This window comes from Wolffia australiana, chromosome 1 (assembly GCF_029677425.1).
Source record: "Wolffia australiana isolate 7733 chromosome 1, ASM2967742v1".
Lineage (NCBI taxonomy): Eukaryota > Viridiplantae > Streptophyta > Magnoliopsida > Alismatales > Araceae > Wolffia > Wolffia australiana.
Window position 1 is genome coordinate 27,934,931 of NC_135835.1, and position 25,013 is coordinate 27,959,943.

The 25,013-nt window shown below is 41.5% G+C and overlaps 2 protein-coding genes across 3 annotated transcripts; one reads left to right on the top strand and one right to left on the bottom strand.

Moving 5' to 3' along the window:
• The first annotated feature begins 4,652 nt into the window (after positions 1–4,652).
• Positions 4,653–13,309, top strand: APG9 (autophagy 9 (APG9)). Its single transcript, XM_078588056.1, has 10 exons — positions 4,653–4,811; positions 6,677–7,330; positions 7,412–7,732; positions 8,508–8,730; positions 9,344–9,523; positions 10,097–10,303; positions 11,494–11,571; positions 11,643–11,713; positions 11,786–11,896; positions 12,449–13,309. Exons 2-10 carry the CDS (start codon positions 6,753–6,755, stop codon positions 13,218–13,220), a joined length of 2,541 nt encoding a protein of 846 aa, XP_078444182.1. The 5' UTR covers positions 4,653–4,811; positions 6,677–6,752; the 3' UTR covers positions 13,221–13,309.
• Positions 13,310–18,970: 5,661 nt separating this feature from the next.
• LOC144717005 (uncharacterized) lies at positions 18,971–23,011 on the bottom strand. Of its 2 annotated transcripts, XM_078592324.1 has the most exons (6): positions 22,687–23,011; positions 21,703–21,753; positions 21,531–21,590; positions 19,416–19,487; positions 19,288–19,324; positions 18,971–19,179 (listed from the first exon to the last, which is right to left on the bottom strand). In XM_078592324.1, coding segments are annotated over exons 1-6 (381 nt in total). In that variant the 5' UTR covers positions 22,847–23,011; the 3' UTR covers positions 18,971–19,178. The 2 variants fall into 2 exon arrangements, with proteins under 2 accessions (XP_078448450.1, XP_078448443.1); XM_078592317.1 differs by lacking the exons at positions 18,971–19,179; positions 19,288–19,324; positions 19,416–19,487 and having other exon boundaries at positions 21,537–21,590; positions 21,875–23,011.
• Between the last annotated feature and the right edge of the window lie 2,002 nt (positions 23,012–25,013).

Sequence of the window (25,013 nt, forward strand, 5' to 3'; positions counted from 1 at the left end):
CTCTAGTCTCTCTACTGTATTTGTACTGTATTTTTCTAGTCTCTACACTATCTTTGTCCCTCTTTCTCTCTCCAGTATCTACTCTATCTTTCTCCCTCTCTCTCTCTCTCGTCTCTACTCTATCTTTCTCCCTCTCTCTTATACTTCTCTCTGTTCTCCCTTTCTCCCTCTCTCCCTCTCTTTTTGGTCTCTACTCTCTCTCGCTCTCTCTCTTGTACTTCTCTCTGTTCTATTTCTCCCTCTCTGTTCTATTTCTCCCTCTCTCTCTCTATAATCTCTACTGTATTTTTTCTCCCTCACTCCCTCTAGTCTCTACTGTATTTTTCTCTTTCTCTCGCTTTCTAGTCTCTAGTCTCTACACTATCTTTCTCCCTCTCTCTCTCTATTATCTACTCTATCTCTCCCTCAAGTATCTACTCTATCTTTCTCCCTCTCGCTCTCTAGTATCTACTCTATCTTTCTCCCTCTCTCTCTAGTATATACTCTATCTTTCTCCCTCTCTCTCTAGTATATACTCTATCTTTCTCCCTCTCTCTCTAGTATCTACTCTATCTTTCTCCCTCTCTCTCTTTCTAGTATCTACTCCCCTTCTCCCCCCTCTCTCTCTAGTCTCTACACTCTCTTTCTCGATCTTTTGTTCTGTTCTCTCTCTTTATCCCTCTCTCTATTCTCTACTCCATCTTTCTCCATCTCGCTTGTAATTTTCTTTTTCTCTCTCTAGTCTCTACTCTATATTTCTCCCTCTCTCCCGTAATTTTCTCTCTCTCTCTCTCTCTATTCTCTACTCTATCTTCATCCCTCTCTCCTGTAGTTTTCTCTCTCTAGTATGTACTCTATCTTTCTCCCTCTCTGTTGTAGTTCTCTCTCTCTCTAGTATATACTATCTTTCTTACTCTCTCTATACTAAACTCTGATCTCTCTTTCTCCCTCTCTCTCTATACTTCTCTCTGCTCTGTCTCTTTATACTTCTCTCTGCTCTACTCTTTATCCCTTGTTCTCTCTCCCTACTCTATTTTTCTCCCTCTCTCTCTACAATATACCTCTCCACCCTTTCTCCCCTTCTGTCTACTCTTTCTCCATTGTTCTCTCTCTCTCTCTTATATATCTCCTTATCTCTCTCTATTCCATGTCCCCAATGCCCAAAAAGTAATAATTTTCAACGATGGGGAATTGGGGATGTTTGCAGGGCGTTTTGAGGTCAACTATTGACCACGGAAGATCTTGGATACGTGGGACCTTAAACAACACATCAGTGTATAGATACTTGTGAAGAGATTGGGTATCTGTGTGTGTGTGTGTGAGAGAGAGAGAGAGAGAGAGGAGAAGAGAGAAATAGAGGAGAGAGAGAGGAGAGGGAGAAGAGAGGAGAGTGGAGAGAGAGAAAGAAATAGAGGAGAGATAGGAGAATGGAGAGAGAGAGAGGGAGAAGAGAGAAATAGAGGAGAGAGAGAGGAGAGGGAGAAGAGAGGAGAGTGGAGAGAGAGAAAGAAATAGAGGAGAGATAGGAGAATGGAGAGAGAGAGAGGGAGAAGAGAGAAATAGAGGAGAGAGAGAGGAGAGGGAGAAGAGAGGAGAGTGGAGAGAGAGAAAGAAATAGAGGAGAGATAGGAGAATGGAGAGAGAGAGAGGGAGAAGAGAAAATGAGAGGATAATGGAGTGAAAGAAAGAAATAGAGGGGAGTGTAGGAGAGAGAAGAGAGTGGAGGAGAGAGAGACAGACGAGAGAAAGAGAGGAGAGTGAAGGAGAGAGAGACAGAGGAGAGAAAGAGTGGAGAGTGTAGGAGAGAGAGACAGAAGAGAGGAGAGTGGAGAGAGAAAGAACGAAATAGAGGAGAGAGAGAGGACAGTGGAGGAGAGAGACAGGGGAAGAGAGAAAGAGAGGAGAGTGGAGAGAGAAAGAACGAAATAGAGGAGAGAGAGAGGAGAGTGGAGGAGAGAGACAGGGGAAGAGAGAAAGAGTGGAGAGTGGAGAGAGAAAGAACAAAATAGAGGGGAGTGTAGAGAGAGAGCGGAGAGTAGGCCTCGGGGATTCGGACAGATCGTTCGAATGTTCGATCGGATCGGGCATTCGAACGATCGAATCCGAATACCGATCTGCCCCGTTCAAATCCGATCCGAACCCGATCTGAGCATCTGTTCGGATCGGATTGTTCGAACAAGATGGCTGTTCGGATCGCATGTTCGAATAAAATCCGATTCGAACACGTTCGAATCGGATCGAATCGAATGTTCGAATCCGGCGGCGCCAGCGCCGGCCAGCGGCTGCCAGCGCAGGCCAGCGGCCGCCTGCGCCGGCCAGAGACTGTCGCTGGCGCCGATGGCCATTTGTTCGAAATTGTTCGAACTTGTTCGAACTTGTTCGAACAAGGTCGAACAAATGGCAATAGAACACGAACAACCCAATTTGTTTGTTCGAAACTTTCGGTCGAACACGAACAAAGGGTTTGTTCAATCGAAAGATTCGAACAAATCGTTCGAATCTGTTAATCAAGATTGGAACGATCCGATCCGATCCGATCCCCGATGCCTAAAGGAGAGAGAGAAGAGAGAAAGCGCGGAGAGGGGAGAAGAGAGGAGAGTGGAGAGAGAAAGAAAGAAATAGAGGAGAGAGAGAAAAGAGTGGAGGAGAGAGACTGGGAGAAGAGAGAAAGAGAGGAGGGTGGAGGGAGAAAGAAAGAAATAGAGGAGAGAGAAGAGAGAAAGACAGGAGAGAGAAAGAGATGAGAGCGGAGGAGAGAGAGGAAAGGGGAGAAGAGAGAAAAAAGAGAAATAGAGGAGAGTGGAGGAGGGGGAGGAGAGAGAAAGAGAGGCGAGTAGATGAGAGAGAAAGAGAGGAGAGAGAGGAGAGTGGAGGAGATAGAAAGAGATTATGTGGATCGCTACTGGAAAAAATCTTGAGAAAAATCAGATCCTCCTATTATGACTCTATAAGTTGAATACCTTTATATATCTATCCATCTCTTTCCTATTTATTTATTTATTTATAGAAATATCTCTCTACCTATCTATTGATCCTTCCACCAATTTTCCAGTTGGGTTTCTCAATTTTCCTGACATGAATTTGTTTCTAGTGATGGGGAAGTTTGGTGTTCATCGACAAATGAACAGCCAACAATTTTATGTTTCTGTTTTGTGCATTCATGAATGTTTAGTTGTTCTTTATGAAAATTCAATAAACAAATGATTTGGAAAAAGGCCATCAAAGATATAACTTGTATGCCCAAATTTGAATGCCCACATTTTACTGACATGAGAAATATAAATCATATTAAAAATGGTTTCTAAATAAAAAAAGGAAAATAAATTGTTATGCTATATATATATAGTAAACAAATGATTGGGAAGAGGGACATTAAAGATATAACTTGTACGCCCAAATTTGAATGTGAACATTTCGCTTCCATGAGAAATATAAATCATATTAAAATGGTCTATAAATAAAATGCAAAGTAAATTGTTATGATATTTAATGATAGTAATTTGACTATTAAGGTTTCTATAATTTAATTGAATATAAATAGAAGTATTAAACTGTGTTTTTTGAGCAAGCAGAAGCGTAGCTCTATGTATTTCTAGGTAACTTGAATGGGTAAACAACCTTATTTTATTACATTAATAGGACTGTTGATCTTTGTCAACAGACATCGGAGAGAAGAAAGAAGAGTGGAGAGAGAGACAGGGGAAAAACAAAAAAATAAGAAAAAAGTCCTTAATTAGAAGTTAGTGATGATCAGAGGCAAACTATAATTAAACTCCAATCGTGATGATAATTTGCCTCTAATTAGAACTCAGATTTGACCCAAGGCGAATTCAGATCAGAGTCCCATTAAGATCTGAGTTTTATTTGACCTAATTAGAAGCCAGTTCTGATCAGAGAATAACTCAGCTCTACTTGAATGAAAGTCTTGATTGCCCATGTCTATTTTAGCATATTTGCCCATCTCCATTTTAGAAGTTGAACTAAGATAGTGGAAGAGAACATGATCATAATAAGGAAAAAGAGAAAATGATCTTCACCGAGGAGAAAATTGGGAATCCGTCAAGCTGCTCGCCATATAAACTTGTAAATTCTCATCTTATGTTCACGAACAATTCGTCTGTTTGCGTACAATTTTAGCATTCATGCTTGTATTAATTCGGGAACAAATAAAAAAAATAATTCCCATCATTATCTGTATATGTCTTTACTGCTTTATTAATATTATAACAAAGTTTAATACTTTAATTCTACAGTTAGTCCTGATTTGGATTTCCAGTTGAATATAACCAAGGGGGTTAAGACTACTTGGCTGTAGTCTTGGCTCAATTCCCAAAAACTTTATAATATTCTTATAACTCCAGAAAATTCCATTTATTTTATTAATTTCTTATAATTGCTTTCCAAACCATTTAAAATATATTATATGCGGAAAGTCCTCTCTTTCCACTTACGTGTCGCGAAAGACTCCTCTTCCCTGACACCGCAAATCATTAGGCCGGCAAAGAAAGATTTTACCTAATTAAGGGTTTTAATGCAATTTTTCACACCGGAAAGGGCCGTTAAAATACTTTTCCTTGAGCTTCTAGCCCATTGAAAATCAACTATTGTTTTTAAACCTTGTTTTTGCGAAAATAGGGAATAAACTCGAACCTTGTTGAGCTTTGGCGGCGAGGCGAGAAGTAAAATTACTTCTTCTGTTCTTCCGGATTCGCTCTTTCTCTCTCTATCTCTCCCTTTCTCTCTCTAGAAATCGAGGAAGAGGAGTCGTCGTTCGGGCCAGATCGCTGTTTGGATTTCGGATTGCCGGCGGAAATTACTTTAGATGAGCGGAGGTATTCAATTGTTCACTGATCGTATAGTTTTTGTTTGAAATTTTTGTTTGCGTGCTTTCATGTGTTTGTAATCGCTTTGCGGATGAGTTATGGATAGAAGTCGCGAGAAAGCGTGCGGGAAACGGCAAATCTCTTGTTAAAGTAGGCGATAAGCCGTTTCCTCCGCTGCGGAATAGTATATTTTCAAAAAAAAAAAACTACCTATCCCCGGCGATTAACGCCTCCTAGTTTTGGGCAATGATGTCGTTACGCGTCCGTCCGTAGATCAGGAAAAGGTATGGATGTAGTATTGGATTTTTTTTTTTTTTTTGACTTTCTTCTCGATTAATGGTTCTATAGAGGCATAGTCTGCGGGTTTGTCTCCGGATGGCTGATTTCGGGTAGGGCATCTGAACTGTTTTCTTAAAGGAAAAATATTTCCTGTATAGATGGAAAAGTTGATACGCCTTTGGGAATTATGAGTATGAACGGTATCTCTATTGGACTTGTTTTCAATAAAATCCTGTCTTCCCCTTTTTACTGCAATATTAATAGGATTCTATTATGGTAAACATACAGAAGTGTCTGATTCTTTCAAAAAAATACAGAAAGTGTCTGATTTGTTGGCTCCTTGAATGCTATTATTTGATGTAGTGATAATGTGAATCCGTGGCCATTTAAACAGAATCATGAACTCTACGTCTGTACATCTCTGGATCGCGAGTTTTTTTCTAAATGCCTGAAATGAATAGAAATATCCTGCTTTGATTATGTTATACAAGTATGGTTCGAGAAAATACTAGCTAACCTCCGTAGAAGGATAAATGCTGCATCCAAAGTAGAAGGATTTTTGTTGTTTTTTGAAGAATAACCTATTTATTTTTTAGAACGTTTTTTAGGACTGAAAACAATCAAAGTACTCCGATCACTGATGGTTTTTGCGGATTAGGTTAATTGGGTTTTTAATGAACCACTCTACTCACGCGAATTCTGTGTGATGCACCTGTAGCGAAATAATAGCTGCGAAGCTTTCCCACGAAGTCCCAATCTGGTAAAATAGTTCTATGTTCTGAATCTTCAGAAATAATTACTTCAGCTCTCAAGTCTACAATGGAAGCGTCTGAATCCACATTTACAATAGAACACCAAAGAAAAGAACTCTCTTTAAAGGAACATTTCATGCCTATATATAGGCTCCATAAGAAAAAATAAAATAAAAATTAGCCGTAGGGGACCAAAGAGGGATAAACGGATTACACAACAGACAAAAGAGAAGAATATTGTCGTAGAGTTGACAGATCTGACAAATGTGACAGAAGGAAACTCTGATAAAAAGAGCGTAATACTGATGTGAAACATCTGATAGTTCTTCTGGAAAAATATCAATCTGATGGCTGACTCCTCAAAATATGAGCCAAATAGGTCTTTTGGTGTTGGGACTAATAAACACGAAGTGGGTCATCCATTTCAAGTTCTTGGGGAACAGTGAGTATGATATGCACCTGTAATGATAACGTTATAATAATTACAATTACATTCAAATTAGAAATGGATGAATTACTACTGTATAGGCGTTGGTCTCCTGTACTGTTCAAGATTCTTCTAGTTTATAATTCTTCATTTCGATTGTCTTGTTCATCCAGCCTACAAACAAGTTGGAAAGGTTGGTTTTTGGGAGTGGTAGATTTTTTTTCCAATTTCAGCCCATAAATCTGTAACTTTAGATTTGGAAATGCCGTTATTAAAATATTTATCTGCGCGGGAGCATTATGAGCATATTTTTATGTTATTTTATCCATATAATAGTTTTTCTAGTCTTCACTTATTTCCGGCGATAGGATCCAATTTTTTTTCTGGATTGATGACATAGTTTTCTTCGTTTCTAGTATTTATCCTGAGGATGAGATGATCAGAGGGTGAAATGGGCTGGCTGCACCCTGATTTCCCGCCTGTCCTCAGATAATGTTTGTCAATAAACAGAAGACAAGACTTGCTTCCCAAGTATTCAGATGGAATCGACAGGGGGAATCTCCCTTATCTGCTGGACTACTCAGAAATAATTCTCCTGAAATAGAATTATCTGATTATAGAACGCTACCTGGTTCCGGTGGTGAGAGCCCGACCGGACTCCTTCACGGTGAAAGCTTAGCATTAGAGCCCATTGCTGATTTGGATCTGTTTTTTTGGAGAATATACAATTATTATTGCGAAAAAGGGCTCTGGTGCATCATTGTCAAGTGGGTCGTTGAGCTCTTGAGCTTAGGATTTACATTATGTTTCTCTGGGTTCTTCCTGTTATTTGTTGATTGGGGCGGGCTCCGCAATGCAAAGTGTGGGATGGATGCTGTCGAATCAGGGATCAAGCCCTGTGACCTGGCGAAAGAGGCCCTCCACGCACATCCCCTGGTGCCTTTCACCATAACCAAAGGGATAATCATTGGTTACTTGGCATTATTAGCTTTCTATCTGTTCTTTTGCTTCATCAGATTCTTTGTCCAGTTAAAGGATACACTGGAAGCTCGCAAATTCTATGTTCATAGGTAAGTGTCACTGATAGTTTTGAATATTTTATTGGGTTTTGAATATGTTAAAGTTTTTTGGGCCTGTTTTGTGTTTTGCAGCCTTTGCATTAATGACCGTGAAGTCCAGACTATACCCTGGTCTGCTGTTCTAGAAAAGATTGTTCAAGTGCAGAAATCTCAGAAGCTCTGCGTTGTGAAAGATCTTTCAGCCCATGAAATTGTCATGAGAATAATGCGCAAGGAGAACTACTTGATTGCAATGATCAATAAGGGCGTTCTGTCTTTCCAAGTGCCATGGTGGGTCCCTGGGGTTGGCCCTCTGGCCAACTCTGGATCTGGGTGGAAGAAAAACCACCTAATGCTGCCAAAAACCCTTGAATGGACTTTGAATTGGTGCATACTTCAGAGCATGTTTGACAGGTAGTCAAGTTTGGTGTTTATCTAATTATAGTCGAGTCGACAAATTAGCTTTTTCTTGTGTTTTATTCAGCAAAAATCAGTCTACGTTTTGTGATACATACTTTTAGCTGCCTGATTCGTGGAGTCACTAAACCCGACTGGAATGCCATGATGAAGTATTTGTGAACAGATTGGAGGGAGGAATGAATTGTAACACACTTAACGGGACATTATATTCTTATAATCTAGATAATCTATCATGCATTATTTCAATAGCTTGATTTCAATCGTCTGCTCATTATTATTTAAATATCCATTGTTATTGTGAGTGTGTGTTGTTGATTCTTTTCCATCTTCTGGAAAGCTCTTCCAGGTCGTTACAAAATTTTCTTTGAAATAGAGATACCTCTTCTCTACCAACTTCGTCAATCCTTCATATTCAAGCTCTCACTCTACAATTCATTATAATTAGTAGAATAATCATACAAACCTCCTCCGTTGTCTGCTTCGGCAAATATTGACTCAGGCTGTTTATTTCTTTCAACCTCTATTTTCACGGCCTTTGTCCTCCTAACAAATCACAACGGGCAGTCTCTTTGAGGCTCGAACAATTTATAATTTTCTCTTCGACAGTGACGACATTTGCACCCACTGAAAGACTAATGCCTCGTACTACCATATTGATATTGAAACTCATCCTCGATCAGGCTAATGAAATTACATCTTTTTTCAAACTTGAACTCACAGTATTATCTTGTCTCGGTGAAAAAATGAATTTTCTTTCATTTTTTTTCAGAAACTTTTGTGTCAGGCGTGACTTCATTGATAATCCTTCATCACTGAGAAGGAGACTCATGATCGTTGGGTTCGTTATGTTCCTTATCTCCCCTTTTCTTGTTATCTTTTCGCTAGTATATCTCTGTTTGAGGCATGCTGAGCAGTTCTATAACCATCCAAGCACTGCATCATCTCGAAGGTGGTCAAACTTATCGAAGTGGATTTTTAGGGAATTTAATGAGGTATTGTTTTCTTGTCCTTTTGGTTTAGATGAAGTTTTTTTTCAACGAGGAGATTTTTTTGGAGTTTGGTGTATGACGCTCTTGATGATGGTTATTTTGAGTTTGTGTATTATTTTGATTTTTTACGGCCTGATTATTTGGTTATGGGCTTCATAGCGAATACTTAAGTTGTTGAGCCCAATATTTATCCATTCCCTTCCCTTACTACTTCTTTTTATCAAGATATAGGTATTTTACAAAGGGAAATCCATCTAACATTTTTTTTATCAAGATATAGGTATTATAAAACTTAAACCCATTCTTTCAAAAAAAAATTATAAAACTTAAACCCAAAATAATATGTGATCAATCCAATTCTGAGAACGATGCATGTTAACTGCATGGGCGAACAATTTTTTTACTCGTGTTGGATTCCTAAGGCCTTAGATATGTGGAACAAACTATTGTGATCTAGAATTAGAAAATATCTTTTTTCTATTTCTTCTCTTGCTTGAGTGACCTGGCCAAAAAACATTGTTTTTATTTATTTAGATGAAGTATGCAAAAAAGAGAGAAAAATTCATTGAATTTTTTATTTTCTCTATCCAAAATGATCTTCTTTTTATTTTTACAGGTAGAGCACTTGTTTAGATATCGTACTAATGCTAGCCTTCAGCACGCCTCTGCTTTCCTGAAGCAGTTTCCCTCTCCTATCATTTCCCTGATCGCCAAGTTCATCTCCTTTGTTTCCGGTGGCTTTGCCGCAGTCCTCATTATGATAGCCTTTCTCGAAGAGTCTTTACTGGAGGGCCATGTAAATCTCTTATGCTCATGTAAATCTCTTATTTTAAAATTTTAGAGTATTTCATTTTGATTAAATGGATTAGACGAGCATGATCACAGACAATCATACTGTCTGTGGTCCAACTGGAGGTCAACGATTGTCCAACATCTCGAACTGTGTAATGTCGGTAAAAGAATTGATCAGATCATGACCCAGTGGTCATGATTGTTCAAAAGACTTTGATTGATCAATAACCTGATCGCTGGTTGGATCAGTCATGATCTTAGAAAACTAAAAAAAGAAAAGAAAAATGACCTCTCTCTCTTACTCACCCAGTGGTGGCGGTAGTGCAGCACTTCTCCTCCAGAGTAGTGCGGTGCTGTTTCCGTATTCACTTTGATCCGATCATGGTCTGAGACATCTGATTGATTTAAAAATTCGATCAGGGCCAATCTGATCCAATCACGGACCCCTAGTTCCAGGGATGATTTATATTATGCAAGTGAATGTCACAGAATAAATTATTGTACTCAAAGATGCGGACTTCAATTATTATTATTACGAAGTTTATTTGAGGACATTGCTTGGCGACCATATTTGCAGATATTTGGTCGAAATTTGTTCTGGTATGCTGCTGTGTTTGGAGCTGTGACAGCGATAAGCCGTGCTGCAGTGTCAGATGAACCTCATGTGATTGACTCGGAAGGTGCAATGTCTCTTGTTGTTCAGCAGACGCATTATATGCCCAAGAGGTGGCGTGGGAAAGAGAACACGTATTCTGTGAGAAGGGAATTTGAAACCTTGTTTCAAGTGGGTTATTTCCTATGCTATTTTTCTAAACTTTATTTTTATGTTAAGTTCACTTTATTTTTGCATTAATATTTTTTATGGTCCTCTTTTTACAATTAGTAATTTTTTTTATATTTACAACTCCTATCATAGAAGAGATCTTTTGAGTGCTTCTTGGTCCTCGTGTGAAGGGTTTGGAAGAATTTCTGCACTTCAGATTGTCGAAACCATATTTATTTAATTTGGCCATTAAATTGTCGAAACCATATTTACTTAACCGCACATGGAAGACACATTTGTGTGCTTCTTTCTTCAGTATTATCTCTCCAAAACTTTGTTGAGCTCGATTTTATGGTAGAGATCTTTCTGATTTGTGTAGAATGTCCTTACAAAGACCGCTAGAAATAGTGTATCATTGTGATATTCCTTGTAGATATTTCCTTGCATTTAGATAAGGATAGGGATCCGAAGAAATGGAAAGTAAAATAATACCTTTCTTCTAACAAAGACTAGGAAAAGGATTTCAACATAAACCGTCGCCATTTAGCAATATTTTCTTTGGGTCCAATCGTTTTGTTCATCCTGCTTGTCAAAACTTTGTGCTCATTATGTCAATGGAAGAAGTCTCTTGTCTCTTTTTCTTCATTTACAATTCTTATTGCGATCTTTCTTCAAATTACTTTTTTTGAAAGAATAATTAAGCATCGTTTCTATTCCTATTAATAAATTTGGACCCCCAAATAACAATGTGGACTATTATCTGTCCGTCGCTCTCTTCCTAATTCGTTTGGGCTAAGGATAATGTCTTCTCTTTTTATTGTTCCTCTTCAATCCAGACAGCTAATTCTTGTCGCATAGATGGCAGTGTCAGCAACTTAAATAAACGCCAATCATTTATTGTTTCTTAGAATGATATCGAGCACTAACATAAATAAATAACTTTGTGAGTTTGATTTGCTCATCTTCTATTTTCTTTTCATTCCAAAGAGTTTGCACCCTGAATGTTCTCATCTGTCGCCCTTTCAAATATTTTCAGTTCATTAAAACCGTGGTGGTGGATAGAATCTTAAAGAAAACTGTGTGAATTTTTTTTGAGTATAGTGGAGTATAAATTCATCTTTCTCTCTCTCTCTCTCTCTCTTTCTATCTCTGCTCTGCAAAATCCTCTAAAAAGGTTGTCCTGATCTTGCCGATAATTTCTGACCACTCAGTATACGGGGATAGTTCTGCTTGAGGAGATGACCTCGATCTTCGTCACCCCATTCTTGCTGGTGTTTGTTGCTCCGCAGGTACGCTTGTCTCTTGACCGAAGTGGCTAGGGCATTACCAAAAGTTGACTTTTTTGGGGTTGACTTTTCAGAGGGTGGACGATATCCTGCGGTTCATTTCAGACTTCACGGTTCATGTTGAGGGAGTCGGCCACGTTTGCAGGTTGACTACACTGCCTTCGAATCCTTTTTCAAGCTTGACCTTTCTTCCTGCCTTGACTTTTTAAGTGCGCAGTTTCAGCACGTTTGACTTCGAAAACCATGGGAATAGCAAGTATGGCTCTCCGATCATGGCTCCAAGGGAGAGAAGGAGCTCACAGGGAAAGCTGGAGAAGTCGTTCTTGAGGTATTCAATTGAGGCTCTATCTCTCTCTCTTTCCCCTTTTTTACTGGTTTCTTTGTACTGTCTAGTTATAACGTACCTTACCTGATTTCTTTTTGAGTTACAAGGTTTGCTAAATCTCTCTCCACTTCTTTATTTTCTTTTCTCTTTCTTGTCAAAGTTTATGGGAAATGGGCTTTCCCTCTCCTCTCTCTGTCGAGTTTGAAGTCTGTAAACATATGGATCACAATACCCTCGCTCTCCCCTTTCTGATTTATCTCTGTCCAGTTTGAAGTCTCTATAATATATGACTATCATTATCTCTGTCCAGAAAATATATGACTCTCTTTCTCTGATCCCCGATTCTTTTCTTTGGAATTTCCGGCAATAAGTTAATTATAATTCCCTCTTCTCTCTTAAAAACCATGGATAGATTATTAACTGTTCTTCTCACTCTTCCTCTCCTTGCGTTTGTTTGGTTCTTTCTCTCCCCCCGTCCTTTTATAGTTGTGTTTTTTTCCAATTTTGGGTCATTGACATTGCTGCTCTCTTTCTACCTTACTTTCTCACTGGCAGCTTCCACAATGACTACCCTACTTGGGAACCGGACGGTCAAGGCCAATGCTTCCTGGAAAATCTCAACACCTACGCCAAACGCAACTTCCATCACCAGCAATCTCTCTCACCAGCTTCAGCCACTCCACAATTCAACACACATCATCAACATCATTATCGTCATCGTCGTCATCATCATTATCAAAGCTCTGCGGCCGCCTTCACTGCGCTGGAGCCATACATACTCGACTGCTACTACTTATCTCAGTCTGAAGAGGCGACCGGCGCCGCTCCACGACCGCCACCGTCTCCTCCACCGGAGATGTACTGGCAAGACGAAGACCTGCCCAAGTTGGAACAAATGGTGGCGGCGGTGGAGGAGAGACGACGGTCGCATCTTCAGAGCTCCGGCGTGTCCAGCTTGTTTCATGAAACCGGAGGCAGAGACGTCAATCAACCCCACGGCGGTGCCACTGCGTGGTGGTCTCGGCCCTTCCGGCCCAAGGAGAGCAGGGCAGCAGGTGGGAGTTTCATGGAGCCGTCTGGGTCGATCCTCTTCTTCAGGAATGCTGCGGCCGGGCACTCGTTCGCTTCTGACATCTATGAGGAGCCCGGCAGCGCTGCCCGTGGCAGTGGCGACGTTGACGGTGACACAGGTGCCGCACCTTCCCATGAATTCAACAGTGGGATGTACAGTCTGTATAGGACCAGGCTCTTCTCAGATAGCACCCACGGGGACGAATTGAACCTCCCCTTTGACATTGACAACATTCCACCCAAATTTGAATCATAAAATGTCAGCTGTTTATTTCGTTCCACACAAATCTTGTACACATAAAAGTCAGCATTTAATTCATGAATTATTTTAGGCTTTTGATTCAATATCTTTATTCATCAAAAGTCAGCCTTTCTTCCTTTTTTGAATCATGAAATGGTAGTTATTAATTTAGTTCACTGCAATTTCTGTGGATGAAAATCAACAATGGTTGATTTAGTTCATCCCTAACGGCACTTTTTGAAAAAACAATTAACAATTTGGGGAGGGAATTAGGAGTAAATCAATGGTTATCTCAGATATGATTCATAAAATAGCGGTTCTTATTTTTTTCAATCCAGAATTTCAGAAAAAGAAAAAGTCAAAGCTGGTGAATATTCCAGCTCACAAGTATAGAGAACTCTAGGTGGAGAACCAGATGATGGAGAAGATGAGACAAGAAGATAGAAATCAAGAACAAAAAAATAGACGCATACATTCATCCGTTTAAGGCACATAATATATATATACAGACTAACGGGCAGAAACACAAGTGGCTGAATACAAAACTCCCAACAGCTAGCCTAATAGATAGTTTCTTTAACACCTCCCCTCAAGCTGAGGAATGAATGTCCTGCATTCCCAGCATGGAGACCAAATAATCATGATGGGCTTGGGAGAGACCCTTCCTCAAGAGATCCGCAAGTTGTTGGTTGGTGGAGACATAGTTGATTGCAGTAGTCTTGGATTCCAATTTGTCTTTGATGAAGTGATGGTCGATCTCCTCATGTGTTGTCTGGTCATGTTGGACTGGGTTGTGAGCAAGACTGATGGCAGATTTGTTATCACATAGTAAGGTAGTGGGTTGGGTTGCTGGAAAGCCCAATTCGCTGAGAATGCCTTGAATCCATAACCTTCACAAATGCCCTTACTGAGAGCCCGAAATTCAGCTTCAGTGCTGGAGACAGACACGATTTGTTGCTTCTTACAACTCCAGGTCATCAGATTCCCACCAAGGAGCAGTACCCATTGGTAGACTTGCGATCGACCGACAAACCAGCATAGTCAGAGTCAGTATAAATCTCAAGAGAAAATGACTTACCTTGAGAAAAAGTGAGGCTGAGGCCAATGGTCCCCTTTAAGGACCGAAGTACACGGTAGGCAGCCTACAAGTGAGAAACTTTTGGGTGATGCATAAACTGACTCAAGACATTCACATAATAGGATATGTCAGGCCGCGTATGGGATAGATATATAAGCTTACCAACTAAACGTTGATAAACCAATGGCTATGTATCAGGTTCATTGTCATCCAGTTTAAGTTTCAGATTTAATTCCATGGGAGTGAACACATGTTGACATTGTAGATACCCAGTTTCATCCAATATATCATATATGTATTTATGTTGGGAGATAGTAATACCACTGGAGGACCGAGCGACTTCAATGCCTAAGAAATAGGTAAGTTCTCCCAAGCTCTTAATATCAAGTTGTGAGTTTAGTTGATGACTTAAATGTGTAATACCAGTGGAATCATTTCCGCTAATAATTATATCGTCTACATATATGATAAGAATAACGACAGTATTAAGAGTGTAACGATGATAGAATAGAGTATAATCCCCATTAGTTTGTGTGTAGTCAAGACGCTTCATGGCATGAGTGAAACGTTCAAACCAGGCATGAGCGGATTGTTTCAGGCCATATAGAGCTTTCTTGAAATGACACACTTGTCCAGGGGATAGATTGTAACCAGGAGGTGGTTTCATGTACACCTCTTCATTGAGATGTCCATGAAGAAAGACATTTTTTACATCAAATTGCAAAAGGGGCCGCTGATGAAGTGCAGCCAAAGATATTAGAATTCTTATTGTGTTCATTTTTGCCACGGGAGCAAAAGTTTCCATGTAATCCACCCCGTATTTTTGGGTGTAACCTTGAGCAACTAGACGTGCTTTCTAGCGGTCAATTTGACCATCATCACTGTATTTCACAGTATAAACCCATCTGCTACCAATTGGACTCTTACCTGGTGGGAGAGATGTCAACTCCCATGTATGGTTCTTAGACAATGCTTCCATTCAGAATCCATTGCTGCTCTCCACTGGGGTTGTGCAAGTGCCTCCTGAACAGACCTGAGAATATTAATCTGTTGAAGATGTATCAATAAGTTTTTATGTGTAGGTGATGCACTATGATATTTTAAACTTTTACTTAACGGAAATGATGTTGTACGAATGTTGTGTTCTGAGTCCATAGAGTTATTAGTCAGGAGTTGTCCAGGGGGAGTCACTTGTTCAACCATGGATTGATGCACTGGCTCAATATCAGATGATGAGGCCAAGGTTGGAACGCGAAGATGTGTTCTAACAAAGTGTCGAGGATATGGAGAGGGAAGACGAGATGAGGGTCCAGTTTGAGTGTTCTCTGGGCTTTCCTCATACTCATTGTCGCCATAGTTGGGGACATCCAAGGATGGCCTTTGATTTAAAGATGGACCTGACGAGGAAGGAGTGTTGTGAGGCATGAGTAACGGTACAGATGGGCTGGGGACATTTATGACATCCATCGAGGAATCCTTTGAATAATAAAATTTATGTTCATTAAATGTAACATCTTTAGAAATTAAAATGCGTTGGGTAGAGGGATGGTAACAATTATAACCTTTTTGAGTGTTAGAGTATCCAACAAATATACACAAGAGAGCATGTGGGGCCAACTTATGTGCTTGATGGGGATGCAAATGTACATAATATTCACATCTAAGTATTCGAAGTTCCAAATCGTTATGGAGCTTAGCTGTTGGATAGGAAATTGTTACTATGTCGAGAGGGGGTTTTCCTTTTAAGGAAGGAGTGTGAGTACGAATTATTAAGTGGATAACATAGCTGCTTCTCCCCAGAGTGTGTTAGGACTACTAGTCTGAATAAGTAGAGCCTTAGTTTTCTCCAAGATATGTCCCAATTTGCGCTCTGCCCTTCCATTCTGTTGAGGTGTATGTGAACATGATGTTTCATGAATAATGACTTGGTTTCTATACGAGGTAGAAATCTCAAGGTTCATGAATTCTCAACCATTGTCTCTTCGGAATCGCTTAATAAGAGTACCATATTGATGTTGTATCATAGCAACAAATCCTTAAATAATAAGGAAGACATCTGACTTTTTTTAATTAAGTGAATCCAGGAGAAACGACTAACATCGTCCGTTAGAACAATCAACCATCGAAACCCATGAAGGTCAATGAAAGGGGCTGGTCCCCACACATCACAATGTATCAATTCAAAAACCGTAGTAGCAGAAGAATCAGTTAAATGATAAGTGGTTCTTTGTGTTTAGCAACTTGACATACATCACACACAAAATGATCCATGCATAATCTGTGACAAATTTCTGGAAAGAAAGTTTGTAGGAAATGAAATGATGGGTGGCCTGAACTGTCGATGTATCAACCAGACTTGATCTTCCTTAGAAGATAATGACAGTGTTGGATGTAGGAGCCTCCCCTGCAGTGGGTTCCAAGCATGTGTTGTCCTGTTTGGAGGAGTGCAAGTAGTATAAACCGTCCTTGATTCTAGCTAGCTCATGCTTCAGGCCCTTAACCTTATCACACAAAATGCACTAACTTCGTCAAAAATCAACTTATAAGAGGAGTTTTGGGCTAATCGTTGAACAAAGATTAAATTCACACAAAGTTGTGGTACATGCAAGACATTGGCGAGGGTACTTAGTGGGTCTGGGTCTATACTACCTACTCCAGTAACTATAAGAAGCGTGCCATCTGCTGTTTATACTTTCTTAGAGTAATGACACACTTTATAGGTTTTAAAACATGAATTTTGAGGTACGTTACTTATAGTTGAGAAGCGTGGGGAGTTACCTAAAGAGGCCATTGGAGTGGACCCAAGCATTTCAGTTGCCTTGAGCTTGCTCTGAAGTTGATGTAATTCCTCTCTGAGTCGTTCAATGTCCTGAACTGAGGTGTGCTGTGGAGTAGCTTCAGTTCCTTCAGTTTCAGTTTGTTACCTTTACCAATAATCTTATTAGGCCAGGCAGGGTGACCATGAAGTTTTCAACAAGTCTCTTTAGTGTGTCTAGGTCATCGGCAGTGGCTACACCACAAGTTATCTTTATCATCCCCACGGGATCCCTTAGGTTGGGTTTTTTCTGTGTTGATGGATCAACATTTTCTGGTTATTTTGTAGTAGATGTAGGTTTTTCGAGATACATTGCTAGGATACTAATGTTTTGTGCTGCAAGCTGAGCTTTGATGTTCAGGTGTAGTCATGTTGCGATCTGATCCTTGTCCAAGACGGTGTTCTTCTTTACGAATCTGTTGGGAAGTTTCTTCAAAGTTCAGCTTGTGATCACGATTGAACAGTTGTGCGCGACCAGGTTCAAATTCAGACCTAAGTCCCTTTAGGTACCAATAAACCCTATCACACAACACATATTGACGATCTACAGAATTAGCTGTAGGTGGTTGATAGAAATCAATTTCCTTCCATATGGTTTGAAGATCATTAGCATATTCTAAATCAGTCTGATATTCCTATAGTGTCATCGAATGATCTACCAGATAGGCTACACGTGATTTGTCATCTCTCATTGAGTGTCGTTGTTGAGTGAGATCCCAAATTTTCTTAATTATGTCATAATCTGTATAGGAATCACTAAACTCAGGGATCATGGAATCTAAAATCCGTGAGAAGAGAATGTTCTCCTCACATCTCCACTATAGATACTTTGGATCTGTTTCCTGAGGTGGTTCATGGGTCAAGTGGTGATGCTGACCTCTTGCGTGGAGTGTGCAAGGGATGTACTTTGTCCATTGGTACATGTTAGACCAGTGAACAAATTTATTTGAGCTGTTTGAGGCAATTGGGTGTACCATTTGTCCTCTATGGGAGTATGTGACACACCCAGATCTACCCCCAGAAGTAGATAGGTGTTCCTCCTTAGCCATCAAAGTAGCAACATCGGAAGTAGTACCACAATTAGAGAACAAATATGGAGCGAATGCACCTGATAGTTGTAGCAGTAAGATGGTAGAAGGAAGAAGAAGTCTGTGGTGATCCCGTCAACTGTGTGCTCCCAGTTAGTCAGGAGAGACTTTCCAAGAGAGTGAAATAGCTAAAGGTCCCCTTTCAATCTTCTCTCAGAAGTCATGTAAGCGAAATGCTGTGCTCGGAGACGAGAAGTGACCGCTCGGGAAATAGTCAGCCTCGTGCCTGTTTCGCTGAAGAACTGTGCCAGTGATGATGGCGTTGAAGCCGAGAAAGACGATGCCCCCTGCCGGTCTTGCTGGGATCGATCCCCAGTAGAGTCACTTATGGACTAAGAGTTTCCAATGTAGTTTGGACGAAATGGAGCTGTCCTGCTCAGCTTGGTAGTCTTGCTTGTCTTCACAGTAGCTCTGATACCATGACAAGTATAGAGAACTCTAGGTTGAGAACCAGATGGTGGAGAAGATGAGACAAGAAGATAGAAATCGATAACAAAAAAATAGACGCATACATTCATCCATCTAGGGCACATAATATATATATACAGACTAATGGGGCGAAACACAAGTGGCCCAATACGAAACTCCCAATAGCTAGCCTAACGGCTAGTTTCTTTAACACCAGAAGTTCAGACATTTCTGATGCCACCCATAACGAATTAAATTCAACCTCCATCATCCATTAATAGTCAACAATCCTCCCAGAAAATAAACTACAATTATCCTGTGTCAACAATCTAGTTCAACTTCTCCAACTTGGAAGAGTAAAATAAACATTCTCAGATTTCATGGAAAAAAGCTTATCTATGAGTCAAATTTCTTCAAAAAAAGTCAAATATCTTTCACAGATTTTATACTTCCGAGAATTTGAAGAACAATCAGAAAAAAACCCAAAATATTCTCATCTCTTGGACAATCAACAATCAACTATGTTCCAAATGTCAAAGATTCTTCCAGAAATCAAATGAGTAGCCTTCAACCCTTGAAAAGTTCCTACACAGAAAGTGATGACCAAGAGATCAGCAGGAAAGGGATAGAGAGAGAAAGAGTGGGAAGAGAGATAGAGAGAGAGAATGAAAGGTTCTGTCTAAAGCTCCTTACTAGTGGCCATATTTCTGGAATTCCCACTCACTGTTATCTGCAGAAAATGAGGAAGAATAAGTATATAAAAGCAATTAAAGGTAGAGAGAGGAGGGGAGAGAGAAAAAGATGAGAGAGAAGATTCTAACCGAGTGGACAAACATGCCTCGTCTTGAGCCATCTGCTGATGCAGTGGAAATGGAAAGCATGATTACAAACTCCTGCACATTTCCCACAAAAAATAAGAAAAATCATAAATTTTCACATAAACAATCATAAAATCTAGACTCATATGATGAATGATGAAGGGTATCATTATGAATGAGTGGGAAATTCAGTCCTTTAGTTTCATATCCCCACTCCACATAAAAACACATTTTTTATTACAGGTAAAATAAGAGCTAGTGACGACTGAAGAATGATCTTTTTGTTGGCGTTTTTCACACAATTTCCTCCAATTTTTCACGTCCCCTCCAGAGAGAGTGAAAATTATCAATCTTTTCAATTGGAATTTTCTGAATTATTTTCAGCTCTGGACTCAGATGATGAATGATGATGGTTACAATGATGAATGAATGAAACTTTTGTTATTTATGTTTCATGCATCCATTTTTATAATTTTCCACACCCCACCCCAGAACTTAATTTAAAGGATAGATGAAGTACGATTTTTCGTTGGCCTTTCTTCATTATTTCCATTTCTGTTGATAATCCCCCTCAGAAAATCAAAGTTATCTATCCTTTCATTAAATGTCAACGTTCAGACTGGATAAATAATGGTGATAAAAATGATGAATGAACATCTTATTTAATGGCATTTTGTGAATTCTTTTCAGCAAAAGATAATGTTAAACAACCATACAGGAGAAAAAATCATTATATTCGTAGTGAAACCTCAACGTTCTGGACTGATATAATGAATGATAGCTGAAGAAGCCATTTTTGGATTATTTGCGTAAATTATTTACTGCTACCCTGATTATACAACGAAAGGCCAACATAATGATGGATGGATAGATTGGTATATACATAGATTCATAGATATATCGAGGCACACGGACATATATAATGGTAGATAGATAGAAAAAAAGATGTAAACAGAAAGAGAGAGAGAATTGATGAGAAAGAGAGAGAGAGGACGGAGGTGAACTGGAGGAGGCAAAGAGCGTGAGAGAGAATACGGAGAATTGGACAAGCCATAGGATGTGTGTGTGGGAGCGAGAGAGGGAGAGGGGGAGAAAGAGAGAGAGAGAAATAGAGAGGGAGAGAAAGAGAGAGAAAAAGAGAGAGAGGGAGAGAAAGAGAGAGAAAAAGAGAGAGAGGGAGAGAAAGAGAGAAAAAGAGAGTGGGAGAGAGAAAGAGAGAAAAAGAGAGTGGGAGAGAGAAAGAGAGAAAAAGAGAGAGGGAGAGAAAGAGAGAGAGAGGGAGAGAAAGAGAGAGAGAGGGAGAGAAAGAGAGAGAGAGGGAGAGAAAGAGAGAGAGAAAGAGAAAAAGAGGGAGAGAGAGAGAAAGAGAAAAAGGAGAGAAAGAGAGAGGGAAGAGAAAAAGAGAGAGAGGAAGAGAGAGAGAAAAAGAGAGAGAGAGGGAGAGAAAAGAGAGAGAGAGAGAACGAGAGAGAAAGAGAGAGAGAGAGGGAGAGGGAAAGGGAGAGGGAGGGAAAGAGAGAGGGAGAGGGACAGAAAGAGAGAGATAGAAGGGGAGAGGGAGAGGGGAGGGAGAAAGAGGGAGAGAGGGAGGGAGGGAGATAGAGGGAGAGAGAGGGAGGGGAGAGAGAGGAGGGGAGAGAGAGAGAGGAAGAGGGAAGAGAGAGGAGAGGGGAGAGAGGGAGAGGGGGAGAGAGGGAGGGGGGAGGGAGGGAGAGGGAGAGGGGGAGAGAGAGGGAGAGGGGGAGAGAGAAAGAGGGAGAGGGGGGAGGGGAGAGGGAGGGAGAGGGGGGGGAGAGGGAGGGAGAGAGGGAGGGAGGGGGAGAGAGGGAGAGAGAGGGAGAGAAAGAGAGAGAGAGAGGGAGAGGGGGAGAGGAGGGAGGGAGGGCGGGGGGGGGAGAGAGACGGAGAGGGGGAGAGCGAGGGAGGGAGAGGGAGAGAGGGAGACGGAGAGGGGGAGAGAGAGGGAGAGAGGGAGAGGGAGAGAAAGAGGAAGAGAGAGAGAGAGAGAGAGAGAGAGAGAGAGAGAGAGAGAGAGAGAGAGAGAGAGAGAGAGAGAGAGAGAGAGAGAGAGAGAGAGAGAGAGAGAGAGAGAGAGAGAGAGAGAGAGAGAGAGAGAACCCCAGGCGACGGTGCATTCATCGCATGTTGCGGCTCCTTGGTTGGCCTGGCACTCGATACCTGAATGAGACCATTTACGAGCACAGCCGATCAAAGAAGAAGATGGTGCATCAAAATTCAATACGATTACAAGCACGGTCAACACACAGAGGTAGAGAGAGAAAGGCCTCACAGAGATCCATGATGTGGTTCCTACATATCGCACAGTTGTCCACTACTATATCTGAAACACGAAAAAGAGAGATAGGAGAGGTAAGTGAGAGAATGAGACCCAGAGAGAGAGAGAGAGAGATCAGATGGAAGAGGTAACTAGGGAGAGAAAGAGAGGAGTGAGAGAAATAGACCCCTGGAGAGAGAGAGCAGCTGGAAGAGGTAAGTGAGAGAAATAGCCCCCTTGAGAGATAGAGGGAGCAGATGGGAGTGGTAAGTGAGAGAAAGAGACCCCTAGAGAGAGAGCAGATAGAAGAGGTAAGTGAGAGAAAGAGACCACTATAGAGAGAGCAGATGGAAGAGGTAAGTGAGAGAAAGAGAACCCTTGAGAGATAGAGGGAGCAGATGGGAGACGTAAGGGAGAGAAAGAGACCCAGTGAGCAAATGGAAGAGGAAAGTGAGATAGAGAGAGAACTAAAGGAGAGAGAGCGTGAGCAGATGGGAGAGGTAAGTGAGAGAAAGAGACCAGTGAGCAGATGGGAGAGATTAGTGAGAGAAAGAGACCCAGAGAGCAGAGGGGAGGGAGGGGAGGGAGGGGAGAGAGAGGAGAGCCGAGAGGGAAGGGAGGGGAGAGAGCAGGAGAGAGAGAGGAAAGGGAAGGGAGAGGAGAGAGAGAGGAGAGGAGAAAGGGAAGAAAGAGGGGAGGGAGGGAAGAGGGGGGGGAGAGAGAGGGAAGAGATAGAGAGTGGAGAAAAGATGGGAGGGAGGGAAGAGGGTAGAGAGAGAGGGGAGAAGAGATGGGAGGGAGGGGAGAAAGAGGGAAGGGAGGGGAGAAAGAGGGAAGGGAGGGGAGAGAGAGAGGAGGGAGGGGAGAGGGGAAAGAGATAGGAGAGAGAGAGGATAGGAAAGAGCAGGGGAGAGAAAGGATTGGAGAGAGATAGAGGATAGGAGAGAGCAGGAGAGAGAGAGGAGAGAGAGAGTATAGGAGAGAGAGAGAGAGACGCACCCCAAGCCCACAAAGTGACCGCATTCCACTTCTTGATCTCGAAGTGCCGGTTATTTGGCTTCTTCGGAGGAGGTTGAACGACGGCGAGATTGCAACCCGTATTGGAGATGGGCGCGGCGGACTCTGCCTCTAAATTCTCGTCGGTATCCCCGAAACCCATGTTTTTTCTTCTCAAAAGATGCGTTCTTCGGCTTTGCGTTGCACTCGAGAGAACTTGATAGAGAGAGAGGTTCGGAAAAAGAAGCGACTATCGACAGCCGAGGAAATATGACGACAGAGTTCAGACAGAAAGAGGGAGTGATAGAGAGATAGGATTTTATCTCTCTTTTCTCTCTCTTTAGTGTCGATATAATGAGCAAGAGAACGTTCAGTGAGGAAGAGAGAGAGAGAAGAAAGTTCGGAGAGGAAGAGAGAGAGCGAGAGAGAGCAAGAGAGAGGGAGACAGAGAGAAGGAGAGAGAGAGAGAGCGAGAGAGAGAGAAAAAGGAACTTTCGGAGAGGAAGAGAAAGAGCGAGAGTGAGAGAGGAACTTTCGGAGAGGAAGAGAGAGAGCGAGAGAGAGAGAAAAAGGAACTTTCGGAGAGGAAGAGAAAGAGCGAGAGTGAGAGAGGAACTTTCGGAGAGGAAGAGAGAGAGCGAGAGAGAGAGAGGAACTTTCGGAGAGGAAGAGAGAGAGAGGAACGTTCGAAGAGGAAGAGAGAGAGAGAGGAACATTCAGAGAGGAAGAGGGAGAGGATCGTTCAGAGAGGAAGAGAGAGATGATCGTTCAGAGAGGAACATTCAGAGAGGAAGAGAGAGATATAGAGAGAGAGAGAGAATCGTTCAGAGAGGAAGAGAGAGAGGATCGTTCAGAGAGGAAGAGAGAGAGGAACATTCAGAGAGGAAGAGAGAGGTTCGTTCAGAGAGGAAGAGAGAGAGAGAGGAACATTCAAAGAGGAAGAGAGAGATATATAGAGAGAGAATCGTTCAGAGAGGAAGAGAGAGAGATATAGAGAGAGGATCGTTCAGAGAGGAAGAGAGATATAGAAAGAGAGGATCGTTCAGAGAGGAAGAGAGATATAGAGAGAGAGGATCGTTCAGAAAGGAAGAGAGAGAGTATCGTTCAGAGAGGAAGAGAGAGAGATAGAGAGAGGATCGTTCAGAGAGGAAGGGAGAGAGGGACACTCAAAGAGGAAGAGAGAGAGGGACATTCAAAGAGGAAGAGAGAGATAGAGAGAGAGGATCGTTCAGAGAGGAAGGGAGAGAGGGACACTCAAAGAGGAAGAGAGAGAGGGACATTCAAAGAGGAAGAGAGAGATAGAGAGAGAGGATCGTTCAGAGAGGAAGGGAGAGAGGGACACACAAAGAGGAAGAGAGAGAGGGACATTCAAAGAGGGAGAGAGAGAGAGAGAGAGAGGATCGTTCAGAGAGGAAGAGAGAGAGAGGGACATTCAGAGAGGAAGAGAGAGAGAGGGACATTCAGAGAGGAAGAGAGAGATAGAGAGAGAGGATCGTTCAGAGAGGAAGAAAGAGATAGAGAGAGAGGATCGCTCATATTCATCACTTAAGGAATTGGGTTCAAGCTTTCCCTAGCCCCTTTTCATCAATGGACTCTTGACGTATACGTTCGTCTGACAAATTCCTAAACCTCTATATCTATCTCTGAGATGTTTGGATTTTTCAAAACTCTATAGACATGCAGAAAAAATGCTATCCTAATAGAACTCCAAACAACCAGAATAATATCTATAAACGAAGTCTTGAATAACACGCTCTGCGGTAATGTATAACTCGAGTTCCACACGGACAAGTGAGATACAGAGTCACCTTTAGGGAAGAACAAAGTGAAAAACAAGAGAGGACTAGTTAGGACTGAAAGAATGCAGAGGAAGCCCGGCCGGATCGGTCTCGACGCTTCTCCCCTTCTAGAGCCGGAGGATCTCCTGCTCCCACCGCAGATACCACTTCTTCAATATTCTTCTTCTTCCCCACGATCAGCCGCCACCTTATTAAAAAACCCTATAGCCATTAGTTGTACGTTGCACGTGCAAAGCCCGTGGCACATGTGGCATCGCTTGAGCTTCTTCACCTTCTCTTTCGTTGATAGGTCCTTGTCGGGACCCTATCATTGCTTCCTCCCCCGAAAACCAATTGGTCCCCAATTGGAAAGCTTGGGAAGCACTTAATGGAGACGTCTTTATCCTCCCAGGTAGCTTCAAAGTTGGGCAGGTTCTTCCATTTGACGAGGAACTGGGGGCCGTCTCTGGAAAAACGGTACAAAAGGATAGCTTCCGGATATACCTGCCATTCCCATTCATCAGAAAGGTTAGTTGGGATAGATAAGGTATC

What these genes read in the sequence shown, in the direction of transcription:
- APG9 (XM_078588056.1), top strand. Translation starts at nt 6,753, where the DNA reads ATGTTTGTCAATAAACAGAAGACAAGACTTGCTTCCCAAGTATTCAGA. An exon ending in TGGTGTTTGTTGCTCCGCAG is followed by an intron (nt 11,572 to 11,642) that starts GTACGCTTGTCT and finishes TTGACTTTTCAG; the next exon opens with AGGGTGGACGATATCCTGCG. An exon ending in GGAGTCGGCCACGTTTGCAG is followed by an intron (nt 11,714 to 11,785) that starts GTTGACTACACT and finishes TTAAGTGCGCAG; the next exon opens with TTTCAGCACGTTTGACTTCG.
- LOC144717005 (XM_078592317.1), bottom strand. Translation starts at nt 22,846, where the DNA reads ATGGGTTTCGGGGATACCGACGAGAATTTAGAGGCAGAGTCCGCCGCG.